Source organism: Entelurus aequoreus, linkage group LG03 (genome assembly GCF_033978785.1).
Source record: "Entelurus aequoreus isolate RoL-2023_Sb linkage group LG03, RoL_Eaeq_v1.1, whole genome shotgun sequence".
NCBI classification, from domain to species: Eukaryota; Metazoa; Chordata; class Actinopteri; order Syngnathiformes; family Syngnathidae; genus Entelurus; species Entelurus aequoreus.
In genome coordinates this window covers 87,283,142-87,301,745 of record NC_084733.1, presented here as the reverse complement: position 1 = coordinate 87,301,745, position 18,604 = coordinate 87,283,142, and the positions used below count along the sequence as shown (strand labels likewise).

Here is an 18,604-nt window from a genome sequence, read left to right as displayed (position 1 = left end):
GTTGTGTCACGCCAAATTTCTTCCCCCTACAAAAACCTTCCCTCCCCCATTTACTTCCGTGGTCATGTTTCCTCTTACGTCATTGACAGCGATCGATAGCACTTTGGCTTTGACTGCCCGTCGCTGGAAGTATACTTCGTCTTTGACAGCTGCTGGAATCTGAAGAAATCTATTTTCTTTTTTGTACAGGCGCGAAACAGGACAGTCGCGTGCCGGTTAAGGACCCCCGGCAACTTTGTGATTTTATTGGACGCAGCCCCGGAAGTAAATGGGGGCGGGGAATTTGGTGTGACAGCTGCAGCAGTGCCTGATGAATAATTGCCTGTTTTTCGTATGTGGGCAACAACATTTAACTATGTATATATATTTCCGAATTGGTTCAACCGCCACCCGCCCGAAGCTATTTAAAATCTATTTTTTTCGTCATGCATCCGCCCGACCCGCGGATTATCCGCGGACTCCGCGGTTGTGTCCGCAAACCGAAACATCTCTAGTTTTTAGCAATACTTTAATTTTGCCTTTGAAAGTAACACTCCAATGTCCATTAGTGGAGCTGTACACCAATTGAATATAGGTTGAAAAGGATTTGCAAATCATTGTATTCTGTTTTTATTTATCATTTACACGTGACAACTTCACTGGTTTGGGGGTTTGTAGTATGTACAAAATAGCATAATGGGGTCCCAGGAGGGTGAGTGTCAACTTTGCGACATAAAACACGCAGAATTTAAGCAAATTAAGCTTTAATCCATAAAAGGATCATTTTTTGCTTGATGGTGAAACCTAACAAATGTCAAAAGGCTGCTGCACATCTCCCCCAGTAGGCAAGACAAGCAACAGCGTTGCAGTTTGAATGCTTTATTAACTGTATGTACGCATACTGCAATTAAGTAGCAAGAACTAAAGGCAAACTAGAAAGGACTACAAAATACACATGGACCAATACATTTACAAAACATTCAAAATGTTACAAAATGGGCTGTATTGGTCCTTCTATTGTTCTTCAATTTGGATCTTTGTACAAATTGTCAAGATACAATGTCAACCATTCTCACTTTGCACAATTTTACAAGTGCCATGGGAGAGACGTTTCAGATGGACTGAGCGTCGGTACACACACACGATGATCCCCCCTCCCCCTTGGGAGACTAGTCTACATCTTCGTGTCCACTCCAAAAACAAAACAAAAAAATCATTTTTATCTTCAATTATTGAGCTTTCCGCCTCTTGAGAGCAAACAAAGTGAGGAGAAAAAGGATTGTGAGGGAAGCAAAGCAAAAAGAAAAACTTTGGTAGAGTGAAAATATGTTCATATGTTTCCACATGTCAGGTGGCGTTGGATTTGACATGTTCACCACAGCATCTACTCTCCCTTTTTCCCATTATGTACATCAAAAAAGTCTTATTCAACAGAGTTTCTCAATCCATTTCCTCCATGGCAATTCAGGACCAACAGAAATGTAAACCTTTCCAACCTGGAGCAGTAGTCCTTACGTCCACGTGTAGTTTATCCAGTGAAGGGGGAAGGGCGCGAGTGTGTGTGCGCGGGGTGGGTCGGGGTCTCTCCCGAGGGCTGCGAGTGGGTGCGAGCCAGGCTAGCTGGCGCCCGTGCCTTCCATCACCTGCTGGGCCTGCTTCTGGCCCATGCAACACTGGGCCACCGACTGGAACAACCTGCAATCAGACCACAACTTTTCACCTTCAAGCGCCACTGGTGAGAAGGAGACAAGGAAGACGGCGGTCCAAAAGAGGCCACTTGGACAAAAACTTTTAATATCATTTGGAGTAAAGCCGATATTGGGTATTTTGACATACAGTACAGGCCTAAAGTTTGGACCCCTTCTCCTCATTCAACGCGTTTTTATTTTCATGACTATTTACATTGTAGATTGTCACATCAAAACTATGAATGAACACATGTGGAGTTACAGTCTTGGTCAAAAGTTTACATCCACTTGTAAAGAACATCATGTCATGGCTGTCTTCAGTTTCCAATCATTTCTACAACTCTTATTTTTTTTGTGATAGAGTGATTGGAGCACATACTTGTTGGTCACAAAAAACATTCATGAAGTTTGCTTCTTTTATGAATTTATTATGGGTCTACTGAAAATGTGCTGGGTCAAAAGTATACATACAGCAATGTTAATATTAGCTTACATGTCCCTTGGCAAGTTTCACTGCAATAAGGCGCTTTTGGTAGCCATCCACAAGCTTCTGAATCAATTTTTGACCACTCCTCTTGACAAAATTGGTGCAGTTCAGCTAAATTTGTTGGTTTTCTGACATGGACTTGTTTCTTCAGCATTGTCCACGCGTTTAAGTCAGGACTTTGGGAAGGCCATTCTAAAGCCTTCATTCTAGCCCAGACCTGGGCATTCTGCGGCCCGCATCCGGCCCTTTGTGCGTCCCTGTCCGGCCCGCTTGAGGCCAATTATAAATTACAAAATAAATTTTAAAAAGTATCTATGTCGAGTGTGCAATACAACGGTGCTGCTTTTGTTTTGAAAATCGTTATTTGTATTACTTCCGTGTGGACGTATGCGTGTGCGTGATTGTGAGTGAATGTGAACAGCTGCAATCACAAATTACAAAATAAAGTTGAAAAAACATCTATGTCGTGCGCGCAATACAACGGTGCTGCTTTTATTTTGAAAGGTATTATTTATGGGCGTGTGTCCGTGTGTAACCTGCGAGTGAAGGTGCACATGCAGCGACAAGTGATGCACGGTTTACACCCGAGACGCTAAAAAGAGAAAAGTTGATGACGAATGGCGTGTTTTCAACAAGACATGGACTGCCAAGCAACGTTCCCTCTAAGGTACGCGCCTGCGCAATTGCGCACTGCTCAAGCGTCCTCTGCGCACAGCAAATATATGCCGCGCACCAAATCCCATCTGAATTCTAAACAAAATAAACACATTTATTCTGTGTAATTTTGCAATGCAACTTTAAGTGACAGTGACAACAAGCGGCCCTAATGGTGTTCGTCAACACCGTTCAATTGAACACCGTTCAATTATTGTAACGTCTATCGAGATGCTTCGAGGACAGGAATTATATTGATCACTTTATTGAGCAAAACTGTTTATATTCGGACATAACCACACCAAAAACATGAGTAAAACACCTCTATCTCGAAAAACTAGTCATTTTCTGCCGTACAAACCAGGCCAAAACCAACTTGTCATCTGTCACCAACACGCATACCACTAAACCACTGGTGCGTTTATGAACACACAAAAAGTCGGACAACTCAAACACCACACAAAGTTACACTATGACTCCTTAGTCATACGTGTGCTTATTTTACTGTCATTTATTATTAATGTTAATTTATTTATATTAGTCATGGAATGCTGTTACACACTATGTTAAAGTATTACTATTATTATTATTAATTATTATTATTATTATTTATCTTACGGTATATATCAAAAATAATATTGAGCAAAATTTAATTGAAATATTGTCAATGTGGCCCTCCAGCAGTGCTCGGGTTGCTCATGCGGCCCCCGGTAAAAATTAATTGCCCACCCCTGCTCTAGCCTGATTTAGCCATTCCTTTACCACTTTTGACTTGTGCAAACAGCTCTATTTTTGTTTCATCTGACTACAGAACTTTCACCTGCTCAGTGGCCTAGTGGTTAGAGTGTCCGCCCTGAGATGGGTAGGTTGTGAGTTCAAACACCCGGCCGAGTCATACCAAAGACTATAAAAATGGGACCCATTACCTCCCTGCTTGGCACTCAGCATCAAGGGTTGGAATTCGGGGTTGAATCACCAAAAATGATTCCCGGGCGCGGCACCGCTGCTGCCCACTGCTCCCCTCACCTCCCAGGGGGTGAACAAGGGTAATGGGTCAAATGCAGAGGACAAATTTCACCACACCTAGTGTGTGTGTGACAATCATTGGTACTTTAACTTTCCTCCAGAAGGTCTTATCTGTGTCCAGATGAAACAAAAATTGAGCTGTTTGGCCACAATACCCAGCAATATGTTTGGAACGGGAAAAGGAATCCGAGGAACACCATGCCTACCGTCAAGCATGGTGGTGGTAGTATTATGCTCTGGGCCTGTTTTGCTGCCAATGGAACTGGTTCTTTACAGAAAGTAAACGGGACAATGAAAAAGGAGGATTACCTCCAAATTCTTCAGGACAAGCTAAAATCATCAGCCCGGAAGTTGGGTCTTGGGCGCAGTTGGGTGTTCCAACAGGACAATGACCCCAAACACACGTCAAAAGTGGCAAAGGAATGGCTAAATCAGGTTAGAATTAAGGTTTTAGAATGGCCTTTCCAGAGTCCTGACTTAAACGTGTGGACAATGCTGAAGAAACAAGTCCACGTAAAAAAACCACTCCTCTTGGCAAAATTGGTGCAATTCAGCTAATATTTGTTGGTTTTCCTGACATGGACTTGTTTCTTCAGCATTGTCCACACGTTTAAGTCAGGACTTTGGGAAGGCCGTTCTAAAACCTTCATTCTAGCCTGATTTAGCCATTCCTTTACCACTTTTGACGTGTGCAAACGGCTCACTTTTTGTTTCATCTGACCACAGAACTTTCCTCCAGAAAGTCTTATCTTTGTCCATGTGATGTCAGATGAAACCAAAATTAAACTGTTTGGCCACAATACCCAGCAATATGTTTGGAGGAGAAAAGGTGAGGCCTTTAACCTCTTAAGGACCAAGCTGTTTGTTTACATGCTTTTTTTTAAAATTTCTTTTTGCTATTTGGGCTTATTGGACCCTATTTAGAATAAAAACTAAAAATCATCTTTTTATATGATTACTTAGTCCATAAGTACACAAACGTGTACTTCATGTGTAGTGGCATGCTAATTTTTAATTTTACACTTTTTTTTTCCAAATTCCATTGTATGTTATACTCTTCTGACACCACCAGATAGCAGTATAAGTGTCCATATGTCGGCATAAGACCCCAATTCAGTAGTGTACACAATTTTGGAAATAAGAGCTGAAAGGTGCTGTCCACGCATGTGGCCACTAAGGCCTTTAGAGGTTAATCCCAGGAACACCGTCAAGCATGGTGGTGGTAGCATTATGCTCTGGGCCTGTTTTTCTGCCAATGGAACTGGTGCTTTACAGAGAGTAAACGGGACAATGAAAAAGGAGGATTACCTCCAAATTCTTCAGGACAACCTAAAATCATCAGCCCGGGAGGTTGGGTCTTGGGCGCAGTTGGGTGTTCCAACAGGATAATGACCCCAAACACATGTCAAAAGTGGTAAAGGAATGGCTAAATCAGGCTACAATTAAGGTTTTAGAATGGCCTTCCCAAAGTCCTGACTTAAACGTGTGGACAATGCTGAAGAAACAAGTCCATGTCAGAAAACCAACACATTTAGCTGAACTGCACCAATTTTGTCAAGAAGAGTGGTCAAAGATTCAAGCAGAAGCTTGTGGATGGCTACCAAAAGCACCTTATTGCAGTGAAACTTGCCAAGGGACATGTAAGCACATATTAACATTGCTGTATGTATACTTTTGACACAGCACATTTCGTCACATTTTCAGTAGACCCATAATAAAGTGTATGTAAACTTTTGACCACAACTGTATGTACTTAACAAAAAAAAGTGAACTGAAAACATGTTTTATATTCTAGTTTCTTCAAAATAGCCCCCCTTTGCTCTGATTACTGCTTTGCACACTCTTGGCATTCTCTCCATGAGCTTCAAGCACGACTGTGAAGTGAAAATCATTTCAGGTGACTACTTCTTGAACCTCACCGAGAGACCGCCGCCTGTTTCAACTTGACTGTGTGGACTAGATATTGATGACTTTGTGCAAAGACACCACAGCTTTTATGTTCAATGTGAATACTATTTTTCAGTTGTGTAGACAGGTTTGGATCGGGAAATGACTTTTCTTAATAGGGAAAGATGTAACTGTCGTTCATTTTCATGTTAGCATTTTTCGGTCCATAATTTTATCAAAATGTGATTATCAGTAACGGTTTTTCGATCATTTTTTTATTTTGATATTAAACGGTCAGGATTTTTACAGCGGTTATCATTGCTTCTATTTTTTTTTGTTGCATGTAGTATAAACACCCGCAGCCCGTAACAACGCATGCATATGGCAGTTATCGAGATTGGCAAAGTCAAGTTAATTTATCATTCCATATATTGACTTATCGAATATCGGCCCAGGCCTATTAAACAATCGAGATGGCCACATGAAGCACTGACTAAACTACAGCTAGCAAGCACAATCCATACACCCACAACACATCTCATCTGCTTGTGTTGTTATGAACGACATCATCGATGTAAGATCAATGTACAAACAGGACAGTTGTAACCTTAGAGGCTGGCTCTTTTGTGTTTTTAACAGCCTCAATTCAACACACACGCAGCACACTTACCACATTTACAATAACAGTGCTGACAAATTCAAAAATGAATGTAACATAGCCATAATGTACTTAAAGCACTTATGGATACATAAACATTTACTGCGCTTTGACTTAAAATATTGTTCAAAATTATCCAAAGATGTATTGCACCAATGTGAGAGGACTTTTAAACATTGTATTAAATTATGACAACGCACAGATTCTATGGTGGTAAAATAAGTTTAAAAAGTAAACAGAGTAAAAAAACAGACAAACTGATTTTTATATTGTTATTAATTTAATTTATTGTTATCATTTTACTTATTTGTTACTAATTTATATCCGTTCTTTTAAATTATATTCAAAGTTGAGTTCTGGTGGTACAATGAATACTCATGTTTTCAAATTAATGAACAATAGTGTTTTTAATCGTGATTTCAATATCAATCAAAAATAATCATGATTTTTTTTTTCATATCTTCCAGCCCTTTGCATAGGTCAAAATTTTTGCATAGATTTTGTTTTACAGACCATCTTCGAGACACTTTCTGACTGTCCCTTCAGAATGCACCGTTTAGTGGGCGGTCTTATTTACATGCCGGAGTCCGCCTTCATGCCAAGCCTACTTTGTCTCAGTCTTCTCGTCAGCCATGTTGAGGTTTTCAGCTTTTTCCATAGGGAATCGACTGACAAATATAGATTTGAACTATACGCTACTTTTGTATTAAAAATGGCAACAGCGGAGGATGCATGTACGATCCAGTCTGCCCCACAGCAAGAGGATTAAGACAAAGAAGGAGCTTATTGACTACAACCTCGGACTGCACCTGAATAAAAAATGGCAGATTCGTGCAAAGCGAATATCATTTTTGGGTCTTTTGCAGATCCCAAATATTCAAAAACAAGTATCAACCAGTAAGAAAAGTTGGTTTTGTGTAATATAACCCCTTTAAGTTGTAACTCCTGCTCTTAATAATAAAATAAAAAACATTTCTTTGATGCTCACTGAACTGTATAAAGATGTGCAAAAGGAGGTTGTACACCACCAACATCATGTAACATCTCACAGCAAGTCTTATCACCACCTGCTTTCATAAGTCTTAAAAGGGGTTCTATTATGCAAAACCAACTTTTCTTACCTTTAGGTACCTGCTGATGTGCATCCGAATTCTGAAATTTTAAATCAAAGTGTGGAGGCATTGCGGAGATTTTTACAAAACAATCCGGCCTTCTTACCTACTTCCTCCAAACAATCCATTTGGAATGTGTACAATTGGTGACGTCACCGATTGGGAACATCGTCAGCAGATTATCCATATATGGAATAAATCTACCCAAAATTGGTATGTACAACAATTTTAGTTTATGCACGCATATCTGTAGTTTAAACAACAAAATGGCAAAAATAGGACTCGAAGAACGAGAATGCTGTTATTGGTTGTATTACCCTAATTATCCTGCACTACCATGAGCTAATGCAACAACATTTCGTTCTTATCTGTACTGTAAAGTTAAAATTTGATTGACAGTAAAAAGGAAGTCTAAGTCTATTCAACCCTCGAGTCTCAAACCTCCACAAAAAGACGGATTTTCTGAAAAACTAATTGTAAAGGCCGGCTCGGTGACTACTGTTTATGGCAATAGAGGAGATGACGAAACGGTAAGCAGTGCTGTACGCTTAGCTTTTTCACTAGTAGCACAGGTGCTACTTACTAAATGAAAAAAAATTGTAGCCCAGAAATTTTTTTGTAGCACAGAAAACATTTTGTAGCAATATGAAATGCCTTGAATATCACAATTTACACTCAAACAAGGTAGGTACTAGAGATGTCCGATAATGGCTTTTTTGCCAATATCCGATATTGTCCAACTTTTAATTACCGATTCCGATATCAACCGATACCGATATATACAGTCGTGGAATTAACACATTATTATGCCTAATGTTGTTGTGATGCCCCGGTGGATGCATTCAACAATGTAACAAGGTTATCCAAAATAAATCAACTCAAGTTATGGAAAAAAATGCCAACATGGCACTGCCATATTTATTATTGAAGTCAAAGTGCATTATTTTTTTAACATGCCTCAAAACAGCAGCTTGGAATTTGGGACATGCTCTCTCAGGGAGAGCATGAGGAGGTTGAGGTGGGCGGGGAGTATATTGTAGCGTCCCGGAAGAGTTAGTGCTGCAAGGGGTTCTGGGTATTTGTTCTGTTGTGTTATGGTGCGGATGTTCTCCCGAAATGTGTTCGTCATTCTTCTTTGGTGTGGGTTCACAGCGTGGCGCATATTTGTAACAGTGTTAAAGTTGTTTATAAGTTACCCTCAGCGTGACCTGTATGGCTGTTGACCAAGTATGCGTTGCATTCACTTGTGTGTGTGAAAAGCCGTAGATATTATGCGACTGACCCTGTACTTCTCCCTACGTCCGTGTACACAGCGGCGTTTTAAAAAGTCATACATTTTACTTTTTGAAACCGATAATTTTGGAACAGATACTGATCATTTCCGATATTACATTTTAAAGCATTTATCGACCGATAATATCAGACATCTCTAGCCTTGAATATCACAATTTCATAATTTACACTCAAACAAGGTAGGTACACATGTCCACTCATACATATAAACACAATGCCATCATAAATAAACAGAGAACATCCCTAAACTCTGCTAACACGAGAGGTGGGAATCTTTGGGATACCTCACGAAAGGATTAAAAATCGATTGATGCATATTTAAATTATGTATATTGAGCATAATGCAATGAAAGGGTTGAAATTCCTTTTCGCACATGTGCGACAGTTTTCTTTTTATAAGTCACACCGTCTATTTTTAGGCGTATTTGCAATTACATTTTTCACACCGCACAGCACTGGTAAATAACAGTAAATAAAAAATGTGTGAATGAATTGCCGGCAATGTTAGCTTGAGTTATTGTGCAGCTAGCTATCTTGGCTTTCTAATGTAAGACAATAGCATCACCGTTTTTCAGCAAAATAAAGAATGATTTATCGAAAAAGTACTTTTAATTGGATCAGTGCCTACTGGGTTTAACCTTTATTTGTTTGTAACTCAAAGCAGCGTAGTTATTTACATGATTTAGAATATAAAAGCCTTTTATTGTCAATATACACATGCATAAGTACAGCATCTAGCATTAGAAAGTTAGACTCTGTAGAAGTTTAACCTTAGCCAGCGTGTATAGATAGTTCCAGACCTGTGCGTCAGCCGGGCTTCCTTCCTCGCTTTCGTCTGCCCGCATCGCCTCCTACCTTAGTGCCGACAACATCTCACTATATCATCTGGGATGTTGTGTTGTGATGAAAGTTACTCAAAACAGATGGCTGGACGCGGTCACCGATGTCCACAGTGCACAATAAAAGCAAAAAAAGCTAAAAAATAAATTAAAAAAACTACAAAAAATTTCTGCCGGGCGTGCTGAGAGGTTCAATTGCATCCAACAACTCAGTCTCACAAAACGAGCTATTTTGAAAGGGAGATAAAAAAAAAATAAAAAAAGTGGTTTTAACATAGGTCTGTATAACAAAATCTGTGCAAATGTTTCACCAAAGAACTACCATGACATGTTATGTAGACCACAAGGTGTTTTAAATGTAGAAAAAAATCATGACGCGACCCCTTTAAACAAGCCTTTAGGCAAAGTGCAATGCAGTTAAGTTATGGAGGTTAATTTGTGTCTTTATTACAAAAGCTTTTTTTTGACACTGAATTTGGGATCTGAGCCGAGGATGTTGTGGCTCGTGCAGCCCTTTGAGACAAATTAAAGGCTATATATAAATTAACTGATTGAATATTTTGTGTTTAAATTTTGCGAACTGATTTTAATGTGTAAATTTATTTACATCAAAATATGCTGAAAATTTTATTTAAAATAATAATTCAGTGTTTTAAAGTTCAATGTATAAAAAGTCAGTGTCGAAAAAATTCAGTGTCGAAAAAATTGCCTCTTCAAAAAGCAAGACTCACTTCTGGTAAATTAAGACTGAAGCAATCGATCCTGTCTCAGAACCAGCCAATGAAGTGTCAAGTTTGAAGTCACGTGACACGGGTCTTGCAAAACAGCAAAAAAAAAAAGTAGTTATTTGGGCTACCTTGGCATACTAATACAACATAATTAACATTTCAATGTGGCCCGCTGGATACTTTCAAAATTATTTTGTTGGTTAAAATCTGCACTTTTGAGTGACATACGGTTTCTACGTGTCATGAGACAAGCGGTAGAAAATGGATGGATGGATGATATGCAGCTAAACTGACTGCTACACAATGTGACCAGCAGCTGGTGCTGGATAATGATGTTTCAGGTAAAGGTAAGACGACGACAAGGGCTGTAGATCTTCGGATGCATTCATAGAGGGAAGAATACATGTTTAAGCGTAAGCTTTTTGTTCACAAGACAAGGTTTGGTCATTAATAGATGAACAACACACTACGGTGACCATAGGAACAGAGATATTATGAAGAATAAGTGGATGTTTATTATTTTTTGCCGTGTTTGTAGCATTTTTGTTGCTCTTGCTTGATTATAAAAGATGTCTTTCAAGGCGGTGGTCCGCAGTAGAGGAGCAACGTTCATGTATTTGAACCATTCAGTGTTTTATCGTTCATAGTTAAAATTGCAACTCCCACATTCTGTATGTTCATGTACATTCGAGTGTTTTTCAGGAAAAAAATTAGACTCTCTCAAAAGCGGAATTAACTTTAGTTATGTTACCGAATTATACGACAGTCAGAATGTACATAAACTATAGAACGTGGGTTTTACAATATAAACAATAAAACACTAGTTATTGAGAAAATTTGTCCATCGCCATCTTTTCTAATTGAGCAAGAATAACATATTGGATATAATATCCCTGTTCTGCAGAATTCTGCCTCCGTCTGACACTCGCCATGGGTTTTTTTGCTCCGTAAACAAGCCTCGCTCACTCTGGTCCCAGAGCTTTGTATACATAATACTCAATGAAATTGTCAGCATAATTGGATGTAAAAAAAATCAGATCACAAAATTCAAATGCAAAAAATTCAGTGTCAAAAAAAAAGAAGCTTTCATAATAAAGACACACATTAACCTCCATTTTAGGTCATCATCTTGTAAAGACCACACAGATCCATCACTCTGTTTCCATTTCTTTGCAGTTACACTCCGCTGGAAATACTATTTATGTATGGCATCCATGTGTAAGAAGACACATCTTTTACATAATATATAATAAAATATATAATGTAAGTCAATGCAATCAATTAGCATGTTAGGTAGCTGTGCATTCAAGCAAGGTGTGTTTTGATGCCATGCAGAGGCAGCTCAATAGAGTGCCATCAGACAGTGACGACAGACCTGTCAGTGGATGCCATCTTGGCTCAGAGCAACTTTATGGATTATTATAATACTTCAATTTACACTTTTTTGAGTGGATTGATATTGGTCTGTGGATAACTGGATGTTAAGAGGACAATTGATGAAATGCTGTAGCACCAGTCGTGAGTAAAGTGTGTTCACTTCAAACTGACACTAACTCTTATTAGCGTGCGTGACTGAGGAGGAAATGTTTTGTTACAGACTTGTGTGGTGTTGCGTCCTTATTTGTGATCATACCAAGCTAATTATCAGATCCTACCCGTGTCTTTTTTTTAATGCGTAACAGCGGCACCTAAAGTGAATACGTGTCATATTTACATCAGTCAGCTGGATAAAAAAAAATAAAAATGCAGGTAGCCTTATAATTTGTACAAAATCTTTACGATCCACCTGGACCGACCCAATTTGAAACCGGTACCAAAAAATACCTGTACTCTGTATCGATCCCTATTCATGGTTGACGTTTCTTGCAATATAATTTTGCATAAAAGCAGTTTAAAAGCGGGGATTTTTTTTTGAGGTTGAAAGACACGTTTTCCCCTAATATTCCTTGTATAATATATCTAGCTAACATTTCACTGTAACTTTATAGCTGGTGCAGTCCGAAAAATGTTTGGACCTACTTTTCAATCTCAGGGGCACAGTGCACAAAGTCATGGCTCCAGAACTTAAAGGCCGGATTCTTGATCAGCTCGATGAAGGTGATGAGGAGACCCCATGGGTGAGGCCTGTTCACTATCAGCCTCTCCAACAGAACCCTGCAAGGAGGCGGTGGCGTTTTAATGCACTGAAAGGTCATTCTGCCAACAGTACTGACTGTTACGTTCACTCCAACCGACCTGGTGATCTGCTCCTGGATGGCCTCAGTGTTGGCCTCAGCAAACAGATAGAGCATGGTGCAGCTGAAGTAGTGAGTGTGACTGTTTGGGTAGCGCAGCTGATTGGCGATGGCGTTTAAGAACAGGTAGCGGCCTAAAAATACATTGGATCACGTCAAATACATGTTCAAGCTGGAATAAGTAGAGCCAGCAAGTTATTACACGTTACCTTCTGTGTCCAGATCCACAGCCAGATTCTGGAAGATGTCCATGTGTGCAGAGTGTGTGATGGTGCTCATGGAGGGGGTGCTGCCTTTGTTGTGGATGTGAGCGATGGCCTGCGTGCCCACGTACAACACTAAAGCGTTGATCAGCTGGATGTTGTATCGATTCCCTGGCTCATTTGAAACCTGAAGGACAGAAAGGAGATAAACAATGCCCAAAATAGTTCCAAGCAGTGATACTCTCGTGATGAATAAAGCCTACCTGTAGATTGCTACGAAGCTCAGAGAGGAACGTGACGGGGGACCGTGTTTTGAGATAGGAGTCCAGATCCTTCTTGAACTGGGAAGGCATGACGCTTGTGAAGTTGGTAAGGATGCGGGGAGCGATGTTGATCTCACTCAGCATGTCAACCTGCAGGGGAGTAAATGAGGGACTCAAATTGGAAGCCAGCATGATTTATGACAGATTCTCAACTGGAGGCTTGGGCTGTTGGTTGTTTCCAGGGACAAATAAACTCTTGCTTTGAATCTGAAGGGGATGTAAACCTTTATGCAGAGGGGGGTCATCTATTAAGTTTCGTAAGGATGGCGACAACGTTTTTTACTGCCATTTTAAACTCCCTTTCATTAGGACCAGAAAGTTTTGTATTCCTGCTAATATTTTAAACGTGCCAGTCTTGTCTTAGAAAGTGGTTGCCTTTAAATATTTATAGATCGGCTGTTTAAGTGGACTGTACAGCTTACTTTTCTATTTAATACACACATTTGGAGATATTCAAAATCAGCATCTAAAATCACTTATGCTAATCGCCACATGTATATGGTATTTTTTACTGTAAATTGGCATCAAGCGATTTGTTTAAATGCATTTCGTTCATGAGGGAAATATTTAGCATTTGATGTAAGATATAATTGACATGCTTTATTTCTGTATGTTCTAGGGGTGTCATGGTATTGTAGATAATGTGGTATTTCGGTTTCAAAGTCTTCACAATATATTCTCTGCGCAGCGCAGGACCGGCAAGGTGGGGGCGTGGAATGCCGTAAGCAGGAAGTCAAGTGTGTTTGTAGTAGAGAGGAATTGTTTTAGGATATCCTTAACTTTTTTAATTACGTTGCTCATAAACACACAAACAAACCTTAGTGAAAACATTGCCTTTTTGGCATAGGTAAGAAAGTCTGAGTTCTGCAAAGCGTACCACTTTCATCTGTGCAGCTGCAGTCAGGGAGTAGGCAGCGTACACCCTGGACAAGTCACCACCTCATAAACGGTCACCCAAAAAAGATATTTGAAGCCAGCAAGGCCAAACATCAGTTTGTGAGGTATTTACATTAAGTTATATTGTTAGTTAACTTTTCTAAGAAACCGTTTATTGCAGACTGATAAGAACATGGTCCACTGTAGAGGACACTGCTGCTCAGAAAGAAAAGGTTGAAAGACACTAAAGGGAACATTGTTTTACACTGATGGTTACATTGTCATTTTAACAACACTCAACTAAGTTTATTTTTTTATATTTGTTTGAAACAGTGGATGTTCCTGCACAATTCTTTGCACTTAAAAATACATGTTTGTAGGATAATTAAAACATTTTAGCATTATGTTCAAGTAAGTGTGTTCATCTTAAACATCCCTGCCCCTTCATTTTATTACACACTATAGCTTTTAAGAATTTTTTTGGGACATAGACCACAATAATATCAGACCGTGGCATTAATATTGTACCGATGTTCAGTTTTGCAGTGAATTCTATAGTGGAATTCAACTGGAGTCTTTATTGAAAATGTGTTATCTGTCTGCTGAGCTTTCGAATAGAGACCAAACTCCAGTGGATTCAGCATATACCTTTTTTTGTTAATATTGAGTTTGTGATTAAAAAGAAAATGTTTTTAACTGTTCAATAAATATGCTTTGTGCTGGCACACTGTCTTTTTATTATGAGCTGAAATATAATGCTATATGAGAGAAAATTAAGTTTAAACATTTCCGCTATTTGGGTTGCCGCTTGTCATTTAGGGGTGATGGCAAGTCCCACAGCCAAATAAGTTGAGAACCACTGACGTAAGACAATGTTTGAAGGACCCTATTTTTGCATACACTGTTAAAAAGTCCATATTGTATGTGTGAGCAAGAGTTTCAACCTTGAGATTGGGCGTGAAAGGGTCAGGGAGCCTCATGTTGCGTGGAAAGGCACTCAGGATGAGGTTGCGAAGCTGAATGCAGTTGGGAGGGATCACGTCACAGAACCCATAATGATAATCACACAAGAACTCGGGGAAGTCGTGCAGCAGGACCAGTAGTACTCGTAATGTGCCCTGCAACAGATCATTAAGAAGACGGGACATGATGAAAGTTGACTGTGCAAGGAGCCTAATGACAGCAGTAGGGATCATTTGCAATCAGGGCGTTAATATAGTAGATAGATAAGATATGTATATCTATAAGATATCTTAATCAAAGGGAGAAATAACAGTTTAGATTGAAAAAGTACCTTGTAGAGGATTTGCATAGGTTTGTTGAGCTCTACATTCCTCAAGAAAGGTGCCAGGTACTTGAAGAGATCAATAAGCAACTGTGCATACATGGGCCAACCCTGAAGACAGCAATCAATAACAATTTAATGAACTGACAAACCGTTAAAGTATGTAGAACTTCTTATTGTAACACTGAATGCAAACCTTCTGTTGCGGCGTGTGCGCAAGCATGCGTGCGATGAAGATGCGATGGGAGATGAGTTCAAGCCACGCGTACACAAAGCCAGGGGCCTTGGTGGGTCTCAGGATGTGGAAAGTATTGCTGAAGGAAAAAGGGAACATTTGGTTAGGTTTAGGCAAGGAGGGGGTCTTCTGATAAGTCAATTGCTTGTCTCACCAGAAAGCAGTGAGCGTCTGGAAGTTGATGGTCTCCAGGACATGCTCTGGAGCGTTGAGCTCTAATAACAGCATGATGAAAATGCGGTGGTAGGGCAGCTGCTGGAATTCTGTCTGGCGAACATCGTGGTCCTGGATCAACACCCCAACAACGATACCCAGCACCTATTGGCAGAAGGTAGAGCAGGTGACTATCAATGGGTTTTAAATCCAACTCGTGTTGTCAGGACGATGTTGTACCTTGTTGAGGAGGTTGATTTTTGTCACGGTGTTGGAGGCTTCTCCAGAGTGCTTGACCAGCAGGGCTATGAGTCGAACAAAGGCATCCAGGTTGTGGTAGCACTTTGCTCTGATGATGGCTGCACTTGCTGCTGGGTTGTGCTGCTGTTCAGCCTGTGCCCGATAGCTGATCTCCACACACATTTCAGTGCACAGACGAAAGAACCGCGTGATCAAGTCGTCTGTCTTCAAAATACCTTGCTGGTGCATCTGGAATTGGGAATGAGCAAGACACGAGATTGATAGATGTCGCGATAAAAAGGTAAGAACTTTGGATGACTACCTGGCCGACAAATGCGGAAAAGGCTTTGGTGCTATCCCTGCCGGCAGCAGCTGAGTGGTACAGGTTGACCCACTCCCTCAGGAGATATTCCGCCTTCTCTCTCAGGCCTGGGGGATCATCGTACTCTGAAGCTTGGGAAATCCCAGAGTGCATCATAAAGTTTGGTCCACCGTGGGCCCGGTCAATCATGGCCTCATAGTTGGAGCGTACGACATCCATCAGCTGGGATAGACTAGATGAAGAGCAAACCCCATCAATCATCAAAAGTGCACAACTCAACCAAATATTTTTGCATCTTCAGCACTATACTTACCCTTCAGGTGCAGTGGCTCTGGAGTGTGCACAAGTCCTCATTAAGGTCTCGATTGTGTGGAAGAGGTCAGCTTCGGTGACATGGCTAACACTGCGCTCGTCCACCAGCAACAGCTTCACTAACTGCATAGCAAATGCAACTGCCATGTAATGCAGTCCATTCTCCATCGACTGCAAGAAAACAACGGATTGTGTTTAAGTGTTAATATGTTAGGACAGGGACAGGTTATTCAGGGTAGTAAACGCTAAAGCAGGTTGTGAGTACCTGAGCAAGGTGCAGATCATACTGTGGCATATTCACAAGATGGTTTCGGATCAGAAGCTCCACTGCTTCCACGTTGTACTTGTACTCGTCCCGGCACTCAATGAGGCACCTGTTAATCAAAAACACAAAACAAATATGACCCATTTGTACTACCCTGTACAACAATTCAGTGTTGCCTTGACATTCTTTACAGATTACATGTCCAGGGATTTTAAATAAAACCATCTTGATACGCACCCTGAAAAAACGAAATAAGAAGGCACTGACGCCAGAGGATCATTCATTCAAATGAATCTGTACACACCTGGTGATTTGTTTATTGCACCACTGTGGCCCATAAGCACGACCGTCCTGTAGGGCTTTGAGAACCAGCAGGTGACATTCCCTGTACCGGAGAAGCAAGTCATTATCAGCCCCGCTAGTGGCATCCAGAAGACCTTCCACAGCCTGGGAAAATAGAGAAAACATAGTATCAAGCCCACAACTTGGAAAACATGTCTATCCTACCAAGGGATTAAAAAAAAAGGAATAAAATCCTACCTTCTGTAGCAGTCCAAGTGCTGCAATGCCATCTCTGGAGTTCCTCGCCAAGGCCACAGCCTCTAGCAAACTGCGCAAGGCTTGGGTCAGTGGGTTTAGAGACAGAGCAGGAGGGATGGCATGAAGGTGCTGCTCCAAGTCAGCCATGCACTTATCGTAGATTTGTGCAACATCATCTGTAGCCCACGCTTGTTGCTGTAAAACACATTTGCAGACAGGAAAAATCATACATTATTCCACTGTTTCCTGACATGACAAGGAGGAAAAGAAAAACTCACTTTCATTGGCTGCGCCAGGAAACCAGTTGGCTGAGAAAGATCATTACTTGGTAGGAAACCTGGAACGTTCCTTGCAAATTCCTCATACACAGCGAGTTGCTTGGGGTCTACTCCTCCCACCTGAAAATTAACAAGCAGAATATTTCTTTATATTTCACATTATAGTGTAGTCCATTAATACTTGCTCACTTAAATGCCTAAAGTCATCACTTTATTGTGACGTTTTCTCACTGTACAAAATTACTTTTTAAATGTCTTTTAATCTTTTTGTTTTAAGGCTTAAATTACATTTTTGCACAAAATTTTTCTTTATCCACATCTATTTTGAATGTTTAAATTGCACTGTGTCTTGTGACCAATCATAAATGCTTTTAAAAGCTAGATGCATGAAGACTTTAAATAATATGCAGGAGTTAACATATAGGTGGGTTGCTGGGTTTCAGGCGATGGTGTAAACCTCATTAGGCTACTGTTTATTTACCTAGATCCGTGCACATTAAGGCGTATTTTGAAAGGTTTAGAAGCAAATATAAAAGCGATCATGAAAGTATATTTACAATGGGATGGATTGGATTTTAAAAAAAGATTTAAACCATTCTTCACCACCAAGAGGTTACTGCTACATCACTTCACACGGTATTTAAAGAAAAGATTGCAGGCACATCATGTCTTTACATCTGAGAGGTCCACAAATTAAACAATCGGTGAAAGACAAAGTTGGAGTTATTCGTGCATTGCTTTCCTGCACAACAACTAAAACAAATGTACTTGTGCAATGACAACAAAGATCTAAGCGTTTAGTTTCTGGTATGAAAATTGACAACAAAAATACAGTCCATTGGACCAACAATCACAATGTTTATTACTGACTTAACAGGTTAGCTTATTTGCACATGCAGGTCTTTGTAGTTATATTTAAGCATAGTAACCACAAAAGAACAAATAAACTAATGCAATCTCTTGTCATTTCTTTGCGTTAAGTTCTGC

The 18,604-nt window shown here is 40.1% G+C and overlaps 1 protein-coding gene across 8 annotated transcripts in view; it reads right to left on the bottom strand.

The window, feature by feature from the left end:
• Window positions 1-649: 649 nt before the first annotated feature.
• cnot1 (CCR4-NOT transcription complex, subunit 1) overlaps window positions 650-18,604 on the bottom strand; it is a 45,807-nt gene continuing 27,852 nt past the window's right edge. For 4 of the 8 annotated variants that reach the window (XM_062043077.1, XM_062043074.1, XM_062043079.1 and 1 more), the window contains exons 34-50: window positions 17,618-17,737; window positions 17,340-17,534; window positions 17,104-17,246; window positions 16,800-16,908; window positions 16,536-16,705; window positions 16,223-16,454; window positions 15,901-16,149; window positions 15,662-15,825; window positions 15,469-15,586; window positions 15,282-15,383; window positions 14,932-15,105; window positions 13,052-13,201; window positions 12,795-12,975; window positions 12,587-12,719; window positions 12,371-12,505; window positions 10,355-10,438; window positions 651-1,674 (exon numbers count right to left, since the gene is read on the bottom strand). In XM_062043077.1, the coding sequence (XP_061899061.1) occupies window positions 1,596-1,674; window positions 10,355-10,438; window positions 12,371-12,505; window positions 12,587-12,719; window positions 12,795-12,975; window positions 13,052-13,201; window positions 14,932-15,105; window positions 15,282-15,383; window positions 15,469-15,586; window positions 15,662-15,825; window positions 15,901-16,149; window positions 16,223-16,454; window positions 16,536-16,705; window positions 16,800-16,908; window positions 17,104-17,246; window positions 17,340-17,534; window positions 17,618-17,737 (2,538 nt within the window). In that variant the 3' untranslated portion in view covers window positions 651-1,595. Of the gene's footprint in view, window positions 1,675-10,354; window positions 10,439-12,370; window positions 12,506-12,586; window positions 12,720-12,794; window positions 12,976-13,051; window positions 13,202-14,931; window positions 15,106-15,281; window positions 15,384-15,468; window positions 15,587-15,661; window positions 15,826-15,900; window positions 16,150-16,222; window positions 16,455-16,535; window positions 16,706-16,799; window positions 16,909-17,103; window positions 17,247-17,339; window positions 17,535-17,617; window positions 17,738-18,604 lie in introns of all 8 variants that reach the window. The other 4 variants (XM_062043080.1, XM_062043081.1, XM_062043082.1 and 1 more) reach the window with 2 other exon arrangements.